At 36.3% G+C, this 16,560-nt stretch overlaps 1 protein-coding gene across 9 annotated transcripts in view; it reads left to right on the forward strand.

Annotated features, from left to right (window-relative positions):
• Positions 1 to 13,284, forward strand: part of PMS1 (PMS1 homolog 1, mismatch repair system component) — a 74,370-nt gene extending 61,086 nt beyond the window's left edge. For 4 of the 9 annotated variants that reach the window (XM_019626488.1, XM_019626487.1, XM_019626492.1 and 1 more), the window contains 4 exons: positions 1,965 to 2,098; positions 6,620 to 6,780; positions 9,814 to 9,920; positions 11,788 to 13,284. In XM_019626488.1, coding sequence (XP_019482033.1) covers positions 1,965 to 2,098; positions 6,620 to 6,780; positions 9,814 to 9,920; positions 11,788 to 11,878 — 493 coding nt within the window. In that variant the 3' untranslated portion in view covers positions 11,879 to 13,284. Of the gene's footprint in view, positions 1 to 1,964; positions 2,099 to 2,722; positions 2,792 to 6,619; positions 6,781 to 9,813; positions 10,188 to 11,787 lie in introns of those variants that run through there. The other 5 variants (XM_019626493.1, XM_019626491.1, XM_019626494.1 and 2 more) reach the window with 3 other exon arrangements.
• The last annotated feature ends 3,276 nt before the right edge of the window (positions 13,285 to 16,560 follow it).

Genomic DNA, 16,560 nt, shown 5'->3' on the forward strand with positions numbered 1-16,560 from the left:
CTAGGATACATCACTAGATAACTGTTTCAGAAGTTCTAAGAATAAATCAAAAATAGTTTATAAAATGTATTAAAACCCTTGTGTTCAAGACTGGCACCAGAAGGGAAAAAAAATACAAAAACAGAACAATAATACAGAAAAACATTTGTTAAAGCTATCTTTTATAATTAAGGCAGCAGTAACCGCATTAACAAAAATCCAACATCTTTCTTGTATAAATTGGCTTAGGACATGTCAAAGGAAGAATCAGAAAACGAATTAATGCAGCCTTAGGCTGTATTAAAATAGCACAAATATCTACTAATACTTTTTCTTCCCTTAAAAAGAACTTGGGTGTATCTGAAATTTTCTGAAATGGGACATATCCATTACAGTTAATAATTAAGTTTTTCAAAACTGAGCTATGGATGGGGTAATTATGGGTTGGGCTCAGTTTTCTCACCAAAGTTCTAATGCAGGTTGTGTAGCTTATTTCTGAATGGAATAACCTAGAGATCTATAAAATACAAAGTAAGAGCTTGATAATAACAATGACTAATATTTATTGAACACTTATGATAGGAACTTTACTAAGCCTGTGCTTTCATAATCTTCACAACCTTATGAGGGGTAGCTAATGCCATTATCCATATTTTACAAATGAGGAAACTGAAACACAGAACTGTTAAATAACTTAACTAGGCTCATGCAACCAATAAGTCTTTGGATCCAAGAGTCCAATCTAGACAGTAGCTGTAGAGCCTGCACCATTCTTTGCTATACTATCCATCACCACCACCACCGGCTCGGATTGATTTTTGGTTGGTTAGACCACACACAGCACATCTGATATGTAGCCAAAGCTTTTCTGCCTGTGATATGTGCTCTCTCAGTCAGTGGGATCCTGTGCCTTTCAGAGATGATAAGCAAAAACATTATTCATTTACTTTTTCAAGGGGTACAGGATTATAATGAAGTAGCAGCTCATCATCCTGTACTGCAACATAGAACAGTGTCTTGCCCATCAAAGGCAGCATCTACCACTTGGGAGACACTCAAATATTTATTGACTGACTGGGAAAATGGTAACCACTCACATCCAACCCAAACAGATACTTTATTGTAATAGCATGTTATGAGTCCTATGATTAAGCCTAAAACCAACATGATAGGCTAATTTGTGCCCCAGATAATCTGGCTACTCAAAATTTTGTTTTAGGCCTGCACCACTCAGAACCATTTCATATGCCATCTTTGGCAAACATGCCATTCCCACAGTAGACTGAAGGAACTCTCCCAAGCTCTGAATTACTAAATTTATCAGTTCCAGGGAGAAAAAGATACAGGTTTATCTTTTTGCTATTGAAGAAACCGTGACTAGCAATTGAAAATTAGGTAGGATGGGCTATTTGAGTAACTTGACAATGTATTATTGTGTCTGCTTAATGTATTATATAGTTTATTTTATAGAGAGAGCACATCTTTTGATTTCACATATCGTTTGTAACATTCTAGAACAGCGGTTCTCAACCTTCCTAATGCCGCGACCCCTTAATACAGTTCCTCATGTTGTGGTGACCCCCAACCATAAAATTATTTTCGTTGCTACTCTATAACTATAATTTTGCTACTGTTATGAATCTTAATGTAAATATCTTTTTGTTTTCCGATGGTCTTAGGTGACCCCTGTGAAAGGGTCATTCGACCCCCAAAGGGGTTGCGACCCACAGGTTGAGAACTGCTGTTATAGAATATAGAAACTGTCTTTTATATCTGTTTTTCCTCCTGTATGTTCTATGTAGTAGGTCTTCTATAAAATATTAACAGAAATGTAAAAAAGTAAAGTTTCTCACTGGGTAACTTATACCTTTGTGTGTTGGTTACTTACTGATAGCACTTTTGAAAGGGCCTTTGGATAATTTTTTTCCATAAATTTTCTTATTTTACATGTTTAATAAGTTAAAGGGCCATTATTTCTTTTTCAGTCTTTTTGATGGATCTCATTATTTAGAGATTTTATATAAAATGACAGCAGATGACCAGAGATGCTTTGATGGATCAACTTACCTATCTGACCCTCGTCTTACAGCGAATGGTTTCAAGATAAAAATGACGCCAGGTATGGTGATGTGGTTTATTATTTCCTGACTTGGAAAAATGAGTCTTGTTTCAGGAGTTACATTTGGGTGTCATAATTTACAGATATCATGGTGTATTTTTATCTCACCAAAAGTACAATAGTAGCTGTGTAAAAACAGTCATATTTCAAACAGGTCATATCTGTCCGAAATAAGCAAGTTTGGCATCTCTTAAAGTCCATTGCCTTGCATTTGCATAACTAATCAAGTAGTTTTGTAATTTTTGCCATCCTTTGTCACAATATTCAAACTTCCTGGTTTGTTTAACTGAGTTATTAAATAATTCTTTAGATGATGAAACAGAAGTAAATATGCAGCTTACTGGAATGACCGAACAAAAATGGACATGTCTTTTCCTTTTCTAAAAGCATTTAGTTGTTTTGCAAATTAGATGTGTAACAGCAGCAGTCTTACTATTTGGAGAGTGGATGATTTGATTCCATGGCTGTGCTAAAATAAAAAGACTGTGATAAAGCTATTTACTTGGTATGGAAATTCACTGGGTGGGGAGAAAAAAATCCACCTGGCTGGGGGCCTTCAGTTTTCCTGGCTGGCCCTTTCTCTGGGCTTTCATAGTTTCCATACGTAACTGTCTTCTGCCCTAGCTTCCTAGGCTGGTCTTGTCCTATTTCCCTTCATCTGGTATCAAAGGGCACACAAAGGCACAAGTACAGGTAATTAATTCTGTTTTTACCCTTTCTTACCTATGCCTAAACTTGTCATGACCAAAGTGTAGAAAAACAAAGTTTAAGCAAAACAGTGTTGAAGGTTTTTAAATGAATATTTTATTTAGACCTCAAAAGAAAATAAGTAACAACAATGTACAAAACTATGGAATGAAGTATATATTGAAAATGCTTTGGTGTTCTAAACTAATTTTATTTGACTTTTTCAGTTTTAAGGCTACCTACCCTAAACTTCTTACCTCCTACCTCAGTCCTGGATATTTAAATTTGGAGTGAAGAGGTCTGAATCCCAACTCTGCCATTTAAAAACAGTGTGTTTATGGGAAAGTCAGCCTAAATGTTTCCTTGTCAACAACAACTAATAATTCATAAATAATTGTGTCAGGCACTATTTTTAATATTAAATGTATTTATTCATCTTCCTAATAGCTCTATGAAGTAGTTTCTGTTACTGTCCCCATTTTATAGATGAAAAAATCGAGGTATAGAGAAGTTAAATTTGCTTAAGGGTACACAGTGGCAGAACAGGATTTGAAAACCCAAGCATCTGCCTTGAGAGCCTTGCTCTTAACAAATATGTTGTATTCCTTCCCTATTATAATTGAGATATGTAATTATCTCAATTATAATTGATTGAGATAATTCAGAGATTCTGCCCTGAACTGACTTGTAGTCATTGCTGTTATTCCTAGAAATCTTTCTTCCTCAGGGCCCCTGGCATTTTAAAAATTTGTTTGCAGTGTGAAACGAGTGGGAGAGTGTGTGGGAGTGGGATGTAACAAGACATTTTTTTTCTTAATCTATTTTTCTAATTAACTGTGTGGTGTTGGTGGCAGGTACCATTTTTTCTTGAAAGATGTTATCACAGCAATTTTTTTTAGAGTTAGGATAATCACCCTGTGTTCCAAGAGCATGTTTATTTTTGAGACACCCAGTAAGTGTCTGTCTGACATGCTTTTTGCTCTTAGCCTGTAAATAGTGTGGTGTTTTTTTTTAAGTCCTGTTGAATGCCAGTACTTTGCATGGCACCAAAGATGTGATAATGAATAAGACAGTCATCTGGAAATGGACTTGATTTGTTTGGAATTAACTTTACTTAGATTATCATCAGCATTATTTCTTGTCAATAACAGATCAAGTTAAAAACATTTATGTTTTCTTTATTTTTAGCCTTTTTACTTTATTGATTTTTATGTAATGTTTCTTAAATCCTGTTTCTCTTTTTTTTAAAGATTTTATTGGGGATTTGGGGGAGGGGAACAGTGTTGGGGAATCGAGGAAGGGGAACAGACAAGTTGCTGTCCTTTTGTTCTTCAGTCTAGTTGTGGAGGATGTTGCTTCTCTGGCCCATGTTGGTATTATCATTGCGCTTTTCCCGGGTGAGGCAGTCACTCACCAGCCATTGGATGGCTGCTCACGCCAGCTGCCGGCCAGCCCCACTGCAGCCTGTGCTGTTGCCGGTGATTCACGGCTGCCCAGCTCCAGGTTGAGCTGTTGTTCACCATCTTAGCTGTAGAGGGCGCAGCGTCACTGACCCTCATGTGGGATCTGAACTGGGGCCCTGCTGCTAGAGCTGGTGTCCCAAGCCAACACCTAACCAACGCACCACTGGGCCGGCCCCTATTTGTCTTTTTTTAAGCCAGAGTTTTGTTGTAGCGGACTTAACTTTGGATCAACAGTTTGCCAGTTTTCACAAACATCTTTGGATCAAGGCATTTGAAAGACAGGAAGGGTACATCTGGCTTTGAGGGAAAAGATATGAATATGACCCTAAGAACTTTACTCATTATGGGAATAGCTTTTTGTTATGCATCAATAAGAATTCCATATTTTAGGAAGTGAAAACTTGTCAAACCTCTTATTGGTTTAAAGTATTTCCCCTGAAAATTGGGAAGCATTTAATAGAATTATGTAGAAACTTCTTGAATGTTTATTGTTACATGGTTCCAAATGTCTCTTAAGTTTTCCATATCTGAATTTTGCAAACACAGATATTAAAATATTGCTCAATTTCCTCATCTGTTGCCAAATACTTTTTACCATACCCACAAGTAATTCTGTGACATGCTTACAATTTTCCAGGGCAAATGTAGTCAGCATTAGACGTTTCAATCTAATCATACTATTAAAGGTATAGAACTGGCAATTATGACAAGTTTCTTGACTAATATTTTTGTAAATTTACATATCTATATACAGAGGGTCCCCAAAAAATGTATACACATTTTAAGAAAGGAAAACTGTATTAAAATTGTAATACTCAATATATACTGATAAGAAAAATTGAATACAAGTTACATTTGACTTCTGCAGTTACAAGAGGTCCTCCAAGTGGTTACCATCAGCGTCCAGACACTTCTGATTATGGCGAACTACTGTTTGAGCAACGTTGACCAACGTGTCCACTTGTATACATGTTTCATTTTTTTGCATCTCCCCCCCCCCCAGTATATGTAAAAAGATGTGAACCAGGATTATGCTACTACTTCTTTGCCTATGTAAACCTTATTTCAAGTCCCATTTAAGTTCCCCTGGTTATTCAAACTCTCATTTTGTCTCCCTTCACTGAACTGTATTTTATCCCATAGTGCTTGATTATATATCTTATTATACTATTCCAATTGTTTCCCAGAAAGAACAGTAGGATGCGTGCTATGTTTAGTATACCACTGTTGCATTCTGCCATCCAGGTCAAGGGGCTGGTCTGTAACTGGAAACAGGTTAGGGATAGGATCATTGACACATCAGGATCTGAAACTCTTCAAACTACATCACTCCTTTTTTTTTTTTTAATCTATTTATAGCTGCCACTTATCCAACATTGGACTGTCTCATTCTCTTTATTTCAAGGTAACATTATGTGGACTTCAATATTAAGAACAGTATCACATAGATACAGCCAAAGAAGACAAGTCTCTGCTATTGTATTTGTCAAAATCGTAAAATGCATTCTAAAGCTAAATTGGATGCTTTGAAATGTATGCAGTTATGAGTATTTTACCCAATTATATATTTGACCATATAGCTAGTTTTTAGCTTTATTTTAATCACTAAGTTATTTAAAGTAGCTGAAATAATAGATAACATGACAGTTTTAAACATTGTCGTAGTAAAATATTTTGAATAACCATTAATATTTCATTTCCTCAAATTACTAATACATTAATAAGTTACTGTGGTGGTAATTTCGCAATATATAAGTGTATATTAAATCTTTTACACCTTAAACTTACACAATATTATGTAAATTATATCTCAATAAGTTTCTGGAAAAGAAAGTTAATATGTCAGTATTTTTATAATGATTTGTAAGTTAAAATAATCATAGAAATAATCCAGGCCTTTAGGTTAGACACTAAACCAGCAGGATAGAACTTGAACAACAACAGTTGTTAAAACACTTAGAGCAATTTTATTTTAATAAATATCATGGGACTCCATTTTCTCTCCAAAGTAAGAAATGTTCTAAACAAATGTAGGGAACAAAACAGCAATAACTGAGATTAAATTAAATGATATAAAGCACATGTGGTATCTGTGAGCACTTAGGACTTAATGTGAATGTGAATTCCTATGGGAAATTATTTTTTATTCTCCAACTAAAGAACAAAACTGTGTCCTGACTGGATTACATTCTAATGAAGGTTCACTAAATGTTTTAACAGAGGTTTTGTTTTTAATAGGTATTTGCTGGAATATAATTTAAACAAAACAAAACTATATATGTGTTTTTTGATATAATAAAATATGATATAAAATATATGTGTTTTGTGGTATAATAAAATACATGATTTTATTAATTTTTTTTTCTTCTAGGAGCTTCTGCTGCGGAAAATCACTTGGAAATAGAAGGAATGGCTAATTGTCTCCCATTCTACGGAATGATGGATTTAAAAGAAATTCTTAATGCTATATTAAACAAAAATGCAAAAGAAGTTTATGAATGTAGACCTCGCAAAGTGATAAGTTATTTAGAGGTATGCATTATTCAATTATGTAGGTTGGCTAGGTTTTAAGATACTTAACTGTTCTTTAATGAAACAGTAAGTGGTTTCCAAATAGTAAAGATTATATGATGTTTATTATTGTTTGCAAGAAGGAAACACTATTAAAAAAAGAAAACTCCTTTAAAAGTTTAACATCAGACACTGGTTGTGGTGAACTCTATCATAGATCCTACTATAACACTATTTCTTGAGTATTTATTGAGGAAGAGCCTTATGTATGAACATTTTGTAGTGAAGTTCTTTTTCTTTTGTTTTCATTTTTTGGAAGGGATTCATAATAGCTCCACCTTTAAACCAAATTCTTGTCTAAAAACAACTATAATGTGATTTAAGCCATGATCTCTTTAAGAGAAAAAGAGAAGAGGGAAAGTCTTTCACATACAGATTATTAAGTAAATGGAGATTTTAGTTTTCTAGCATTATCAACCACAAATGAGAAATGTAACAGTGGGTTAAAAAAAATTTCAAAACTAATAGAGGATGGAGGATAATTATGAACTTTTAAATGTCCAAATGTAAGATTGTGGTGGGAAAACAATAGTGATTGTATATTTGAGGCACTATCTCAAGGTTGGTTGATATTACTAAAAACAAACCTGAAGTTTTAATAAAGTTTATTTTCTCACTTTTAAAAAAATGAGCAATTTTTGTTTTAGACTATAATCATGGTTTGCCCATTGCATTCTGAGAGTCAGACTTCCTCAATAGGGAAGTCCATTTGTATACCCTTCTTGAAAATTGTATTCAGTAGCATTTTGTGAGTCTTTTAAGAGCTTTGTCTAGTGGAACTTCCTAGCCTATTGTGGGGACAATTCAACATTGATAGTTTCTAGGGACGTCAACTGCATCTTTTCTTGTGAGAGTTAGTGTAAACTTAAATAAAGGTTGAAGGAGTTGCGGATAGTGTTTTGTATATTGAAGAACCATGTGGGAAGAAAAAAGATTTCAGAAATAACAGAAAAAGTGGTTGGGATTAGATACAAATATTTTTGCTAATATTATACCTCTTGTTACATTAAGGTAATAGTGGATATGATTCTTAAAGAAGATAGCCTAGAAAAAAAGAGAACTATCAGAACCACAGAATGTGAAAAGGTGTAGGCAATAAGTCACAAGGTGGTGAAATGAAGAAAAAAGAGATGTTAGCATGTTTGTATTTGGTGGAAAAGATTGATAAAAAGATTGGAGAACAGATGTTCCAAAAAAGGCAGGAAGGGAAAATGGGATATGATATAAACTTTAGAAAGGAGAAACCATTCTCTGAATCAAGAACAGAAAAAGGGAGGAAAAGTAAAAATATTTGAGGTAAACTTGAGAGAAGTCATTTTTTTTTTTTTTTTGGGGGCCATCCCTGCCCCTTTTTGGACAGGTCAGCGGCAGCTCAGCTCGGGCCGGGAATTGAACTGGCGACCCTGTTGCTCAGAGTTTGCACTCTTGAGCAAGCTCTTAACCAACTGAGCTACTCGGCCAGCCCCCAAGAGAAGTCATTTTTGATGCATGTGGTAAAGGAATAAGAAAAGTTACCTGCTGAGACTGAAGGGGCTGGGGAGGCATTGGGGATTTGAGCATAGTGGGAAAGATTTGAAAATAAGCACTGTAGACACTCTAAGAGAATGTTGCTTAAAGAAGACTAAGATTACCAGGTGGCATTGACCAGTCATAGGAGCTAACATTGGTATTGGATCCAGCCAAGAGTTTTATAATTCCCCAACAGTGCTTGGTAGAATTTATCCAAGAGTAGGGAGTAGCAACATGAACATGGTAGAAGAACAAGAGGGTAAGTGAGGAAATTTGAGCACATAATATATACAAGAAACTATGTTAGGTCCTAGAGGGATATAAAGATGAATTAGATTTTAGTAGGAATCTGCCCTTAGATTTTAGTAGGAGTCAGAAAGGAATGTGGGAAGCGAGAGATAGTATCCTTTATTTCTTACTACTCATACGTCAGGTAGGGAAAGGTGACAGAAGGGTGCTGGTGGGCCAGGAGAATAAGGACGTATTGTGGAGATTAAAGGTCAAAGTGAAGAAATAGAATAGGTTTACTTGGAATTAGGGAGTAGGAAGGTTGAGAATATAATAGGAGAGGATATGTGGTTAGAGAAAATAGTGTTGGGATTCAATATCTTCAAGGTACAACAATTAAAAAAATAAACCTTAAAATAAACCAGCTTTGCTAATACTTTTTACCCCCAAACTCTCAGTCTTCACTATCTCAGAAACATTACCATACCAGCAATGGGGAAATCATCCGTGACTCTGCACCCTGATAACCAGTCCATCAGCAAGTCTGACTCTACCTCCAGGAGTCATTACACCTCCCTCCATCTCCACTACTATCACCCGAGTGATAAAAACACCAGAACTGCAGTGATTGCCTCAAACCATGTTTCAGACAGCAGCCAGATGTGAATTGTGAAAACAATGTCAGGCTCTTGCATGAAACCCTCTGGTTACTTCCCTGTCCATTCAGTTTAAACCCAAATTGCTCACACCATCTCAAAGGGTAATCTGTCCTGCTTCACTCCCTTCTTCCTCTCTTCCCTTTAGTATAACTGCTGCGCTTACACTGATCATGTGATTCTTTTGTGTCTTTGCCTAAATGCTTTTCTTTACTCATGACCTTCGTATCCTAATTCCTTGTCTAAATTGAAGTTTAACTGTCACCTCAAGGAAGCTCTTACTAACCACATCATTACTTTCCATCATGTTTGCCCAGTTTCATTTTGTACATATTATTCTACTGCAATTGTCTTTTTTCTTTTGTGTTTCTTTGAACTAGATGTAAATTTCAAGAGAGTAGGGATCGTGTTTGTTTTGTTCTCCTTTGTATTCCTAGAAGCTACAACAGTGGCTAGCACATAATTGGTGCTTAATACATATCCATTAAGTGAATGAATAATAAAAGGAATACAATCAATTTTCAATGTTCCACCTTGCCAGGAATAACATATTTCTGCTTCAGGGTAAAACATGGTAAAATGTATGGCTTTCTCTTCACAGGGAGAAGCAGTGCGTCTATCTAGACAGTTACCCATGTACTTACCAAAGGAGGACATCCAAGACATTATCTACACAATGAAGCACCAATTTGGAAATGAAATTAAAGGGTGTGTTCATGGTCGCCCATTTTTTCATCATTTAATTCATCTTCCAGAAGCTACATGACTAAATATGTTTAAGAAATTTAGTTACTATTGAAATTGATTTGGTCATAAAATACTATGAGTCAGTTTTTAACCCATCTCTGTACTATCATGTGTTAAATGGTTATTTTTATAAGTGAAGATTCACTGGCCTGTTTGTATATTGAAAAACATTTCAAAAACTGTAGAAAACTTAAATAAACTAATATAGACTATTTATTGTATTCTCAAGAATCAGCCTTTATAATATTATTGTTTGAAAACATCAAATTGGATGATACCTAGTAGTATCTGATTTACTAGATGCTTTGGACTGAATTGTGTCCCCAAAAGTCATATGTTGAAGCTCTAACACCCAGTGTGATGGTATTTGAAGATGGGGCCTTTGGAAGGTAATTAGATTTAGATGAAGCCATGAGGGTGGGACCATCCTGGTGGCATTAGCACCCTTATAAGAAGAGACAGAGAGTTTGCTAGCCATCCTTTTGTCCCACAAACCCCCTCCCGTCCCCCCACACATCAGGATGCGCAGAGAAGGTAGCCCTCTATAATCCAAGAAGACAGTCCTCACTAGAAACCAGCTGTGCTTGCGCCTTGATTTTGGACTTCTAGACTCCAGAACTGTGAGAAAGTAAGTACCTATTGTTTAAGGCACCAGTCTACAGTATTTTGTCATGGCTGTCTGAACTAATACACTGGATCAGTCAGTCCTGTGCAGGGAGAAATCACAGACTCGGCATATGTGACGAGTTGTCAATCCTAGTTTAAAGTAGGATGGTGAGACAGGAAGTGGGAGAAAGTGAGAAAATGAAGTTCAGAGAAAGAAGAAAAAACTTTGAAAATTCTGCCATTTACCTCTATTTGGGTAAGAGCGGGTAACAGTTTAGAAGTTCTGTCATGGAAATCATTGGGCTTGGGTTGAAATATGTCATAGAGCATGGAAAGATCACGTATTTTTAACAGAAAATTTAGGTTAAGATTATTCATTGTGCTTGTGCCCTCTCAAAAACCAGGTCCCACAGTGCACCAAAGTACTTAATTTACAAAAAGTTGATACATTATTTTCAGTGAATATATTTGTTGTATAAAGTAAGATATGCTGGCTATCGTGTCTCTGTACTCATGTCATCTCCCAATTTCTCAAGGAGAATTTTTTAAATTCTTAAAACAAGCTGCAATGTTCATCTATAGTTGAATGATAGTTCTGTGCTGCTGACTGTGGCGTCCGACTTTACCCTATGAGCTCAGTGTTCCCAGAAAGGATGTTTAGGAAAGCAGATATACATTTTCTATATGTTTGTGTTTTTCAAGAATGAGTAACAATAGGACATTTTTATACTTGAATCATTTATTTTAATAAAATGTAGCATCTTAACTGTATTTACTTAAAAATGTAAATACTGTAATTATTTTCTGTGGATTTTTGACATATTTTGGAGAACAAACTTGAAATCAGCTAACAGTGAAAAGGCTAAACCCTTGTGTTAAGAGGTGCAAATTGGGACACCTGGAATTCTACCTATAGCCAGGCTTTTATCCTGTCAATATTGTCCTGTTTCCCATAAGCCAACTACTATTTTTTTTTCTCATTATCCCTTTAAAACTTTGGGCCTCTGCCTGGGAGAACTTTCTAACAGTAATCCATTTTAATTTACTGGATAAACTGGGAAAAGAAAAGCTCACAGAGATATAGAAGATGATGAAATTTGCATCATAACATTTGTACCAGCCCTAAGCAAAATCTGGACTCATTTTTTAGCTGACATAGTGTGTTGCAAGGTCCTACAACCACCTCTCAGATGAGTAAACTTGTGTTGCTTTTTCTTTTCAGTTCTGGATTCTGCCAAATCAGGTTAGTAATGACAGCAAGTATTTACCACCTATTTGCTGGATACACTATGGACTTCTATGATCTCATTTGATCTTCACAACAAATTTAGGATTGTAGGTTCTATTGAGATTCTTATCACAGAACTTGCGTTGTTTACCACTATTATACTGCCTACAATGAAAAGTAGGCCTTAAAGAATCATTAGGGTCAAACTAAGTATTTGGGAGGAAAAAACGTATAAAACACTCCCAAATGCCACTAAGGAATGCTAGATTAACTAGGGGCTGCAAAGTTTTTTCCTAATGAGAGCCTGGGGTAGTAGTGGTGGGCAGAAGCCCAGCCAGTTCAATTAAGGCCCCGCCTCCCGGTTCCCAAGGTGGAGGCGGAAGCCCCGCCCCACAAGCTATAACCCCCACAAGCCCTTGGGTAGCAGCAGCAGGGTGGGATGAAATAGCTGGAGCAGGTGGCCACGACAGTGAAACCCTGGCTCCCAGGATGAAGGGAACGGCCGATGCAGTCTGGGAAGGGGGGATTAAGAGCAAGGAGTGGCGATCCAGAGGGAAAGGACAACCTCACCTCAAGTTGCCCATTTTCCTTGCTAGATTGGGACTTGATAGGGGAGAGTGAAGACTCAAGGTGTGAATACCCCAAAGTGCTCCGGAGACCTAATGGTCTTGCTTGGGATCCCAGCCTAGGCTAAAGCACAGGAATGACACCAAAGCCTGTAGGCCCCGTTTGGCTGGACTTTGCCTTGAGGGTAGCCACACATGGTCCAACAATGCCTATGAGGTTACAGATATTGAACATACTAAAAAATGTTAGGCTGGAATTCAGAGGGACAGATTTTTGTTATTTTCATTGGCTCTTTGAGTCTGACATTATCCAGGTTTTGTGGTTGAGATTTCAGGAATTGCAATCCATCCCACTGCAGCCTACTTTTCTTAACTAAAAATGTAAACATGACCTATTTATGGGGCACCCAAACGTTGACCTACTAACATAAAAGCCAAAGTCGTCAAGCACATTAAAATGCCACTATAAAGTACTTAAATGAACTATACTTGTTTTTGGAATAATCTAGGTTCATTCAGGCAAACTAATGTTCATAGTTGCTAAAAAGAGTCTTTAAAGTGATCTGAGCTAAACAATTTTACAGAAGAGAAAATACAACCCAGAATGATTAAATGATTTGCCCACAGCTGAGTGCCCACAGCTGCTCTAGTACTCTACAGTTCCACTTCAAATGTTGATACTACCATAAACTAAAAGTTAAGTAGTGAGAGAAAAATCATAAACTTTACTGCAAAGCCAAATTTAAAATATGACAAAATTGTCAACTACTTCTTCATAAGCATAAATAATCAAGAGTTAACGGTTACCTTATTCTAGATCTTTGGCTTGATCTAAACTAAAAATTTTTCATCTTCAGGGCCGGCCGAGTGGCGCATTGGTTAATGGTTGGCTTGGGACGCCAGCTCTGAGCAGCAGGGCCCTGGTTTGGATCCCACATGTGGGCCAGTGACGCTGTGGCCTCTATAGCTAAGATGGTGAACAACAGCTCAACCTGGAGCTGGGCTGCCTTGAGTTGCCGGTGACAGCGTAGGCTGCAGCCCTTGCTGCAGCGGGCTGACGTAAGCTGCTGTGAGTGGCTGGCAGCCAGCGTGAGCTGCCAAGAGCCGCTGGGAGCTGCTGTCCAGTGGCCAGCGACCGATCTGCCTCACCTGGGAAGAGCACAATGATAATACCAACATGGACCAGTGAAGCGACGTCCTCCACAACTAGGCTGAAGAACAAAAGGACAGCAACTTGTCTGTTCCCCTTCCCCCAATTCCCCAGCACTGTTCCCCTCTCCCAATTCCCCAATAAAATCTTAAAAAAAAATAAATTTTTTTTTCATCTTCAAAACCTTCATTGTTTCCAGTAATACTAGCCACATACCATTGGCCTTGAGATTTCACCACTGCTGCCTTGAGATTTCTGATTACTTATTTTTTATCACACTTTGTATTTTCCCTTAAACCACTACAAATTAATGTAAAGAGCTCTTGTTTTTAAAATCCTCTCCCAGTGGCTATCAAATTTGAGCCACACTTGGAGAACCACTGTCCTGTCCTTTATCGAAGTTTCCCAAACAATCTGAAGTGCAATTTTTTTAGCCCATACTGTATTTTTTCTTACTGATTCTTTCTAAAATCTATCATTTCAGTAAATAGAAAACAAACTAAAACTTAGAAGACCTCACCCTGACTACTGTTAAGACATTCATTTCTCATCTCTGAAATGAAGACATTGAATTTGACCCCCAAATGTGCAATTATTTCTAACATTCTGTAATTTTGTTTCTATTTTGTCTTGAATGTTTATTAGGACCTGGAATACCTCTTTTCAGTTAGTTATCACTACATTACTGTTGACCATATTTAAATACCTCTGAACTAGCCCACCTTCTCCATAAAATCTTTTAAACTAATCAAGGGAAAAGGTGGATTTCTTCTGCCCTACTCAAATTGGGCTTGTAATCACTATAACAAACTCCTCCATCTCCACCTAGTTGTATATTCATTCCTTTGTTTATTCAGTGACGTTTATTGAATGTCACACTTACTGCTGAACACAGTACAGAGAGAAGACATTCCTTGCTCTCTAGAGGAGAAAAACTATTGCAATATAATATATGGAAATATGTACGTACTGTTGAAGCATAAAGGGGTACCCACTCCCAATTTAGAGAAACCTATGGAAGAAACTTGTGAGCTGAATCTTAAGATTGATAAGGAATTATCTGGGAGAAGAAAGAATAGAAGGGTCTTTCAGGCCGAGAGAACAGTATGTGCCAGTGCATTGGTGAGGGCAAGGAATTCTGCATCACTCAATCCTGAGGTGTAAATTAATTGGATTAGAGTGACAGGCACTACCTTGATCATAAAAGTTCTCATAGACATCTACAGATTTGGGAAATTTTATCCTAAGGACTTTGAGAAGCAATTAAAATGTTTAAGCAGAAAAGTACACAATAGGGTTCAGAACACTTCAGCCAAGTTAAAATTAGAGCAAGTGGCCAGGCTACTTGAGAATTAAGACGACCAAAAAAATAAAGAAAGGCTCTGAGGTAACAGAGAAAGTCTATTTGACAGTTATTGAGGCCCTCATAACCTTGCAAGAGCTTTCACTTCAGATTCTCTGGGATGATGCCATAATAGAATCAAAGTGGAAAAAAAGTCTCTCCGCATTTTGCTAATTAATGGTGGTAGCAGATTACTAGAAAAGTAGAGGGTCATTTGCCTTTCCTTTCTACGCTAAGAAGTCAGTATGATTTCAGTCAGTCCTTTTGAGTTCCTTACAGATTTGCAACACCATTCAATATCTTTTAAAAGAATTATTAAATCAGGTGTTTAAATTTTTAACCTAGACTTGTATCTAGGGCCTTTTGGAAACCAACCTAAAGTTTCTAGTTTTCTTTAAATAAAATAGTTTATTTATAAAGGACTTAAATATTCAAATGTAATTTTCTAGATAACTTATGTTCAGATGCTGAACAACACAAAGTAATAGCTGGAATTTTAAAAATTATCTTTAATGTTGAACTTGATTTTTAAGAACTTTCTCATAGGCATTTTAATTATGTTTTGTAATTTAGATCATAGAATTGAATGACAAGAAGAAACAGGCAAGATATTGTGAATGGATTGAACATATTTTTGGAAGAAAATGGTATGTTTTCAAAAGTTAATTATTTCTTTAACAAGGACATTTTTATTTTTAAATTTGCTTTCATTTTATCTGAAGACATTGATAAATTACAGCAAGTTAACTTGCAAGACAGTGATGCTATGCTGCCCCAAAATACAGATGGTTCCCGGCTTAATGGTTCAACATTCGATTTTTTGACTTTATAGTGATGTGAAAGCAATACACATTCAATAGAAACCATACTTTCAAATTTTGAATTTTGATTTTTTTCCTGAGCTAGCAATATGTGATATGCTGTATGATACTCTCTCATGATTCTGGGCAGTGGCAGCTCCCACTCAGGCATACAATCATGAGGGTAAACACCCGATACTTTACAGTGTACTATGTTGCCAGCATTTTATGGATATTGTATTTAAGCATGTTTAAGGTAGACTAGACAAAGCTATGATGTTCAGTAGGTTAGGTGTATTAAATGCATTTTCAACTTAGGATATTTTTTACTTACGATTGGTTTATCAGGACATAACCCCTTCGTAAGTCTAAGAGCATCTGTATATTTTAAGTAATTCGTTAACCATCATAGCAAAAAAAATTTCCATGTATCTTTTCATGTAAATAGCTCAGTGTATATAAGATACTTATTATCTATTTTGAAGTTGTTTGCAATTTTTTCTGTCTTGTCTCCTTAGCTTCCCTAATCATATAAAAAACTGTTAGAGATCAAACGTTTTCCACATACATAGTGATGATCCTTGATATCCCAGATAAAAATAAAATTTCCCCTCCACACATGCAGTTTACAACTTGGCAAAGATTTTATAGGAGCAATCAATTTATCACTATTTTCCCACTTAAAACCAAAATAAAATGTGCAGTCCTTCTCTGCCCCCAAAGTTGGAAAAAGAGTACGTACCGTTATTTCCCCATGTATAAGGCACTCCCATGTATAAGATGCTCCCATGTATAAGATGCACCTTAATTTTGCGCCCCAAAATTTGAAAAAAAATGTATTATATAAAGTTATTGAACTCAAGTTTTATTCATTATAAAATTCATACAACTCCCATCACTGTCAAAACT

Source organism: Hipposideros armiger, unplaced genomic scaffold (assembly GCF_001890085.2).
Source record: "Hipposideros armiger isolate ML-2016 unplaced genomic scaffold, ASM189008v1 scaffold_680, whole genome shotgun sequence".
Classification (NCBI taxonomy): domain Eukaryota; kingdom Metazoa; phylum Chordata; class Mammalia; order Chiroptera; family Hipposideridae; genus Hipposideros; species Hipposideros armiger.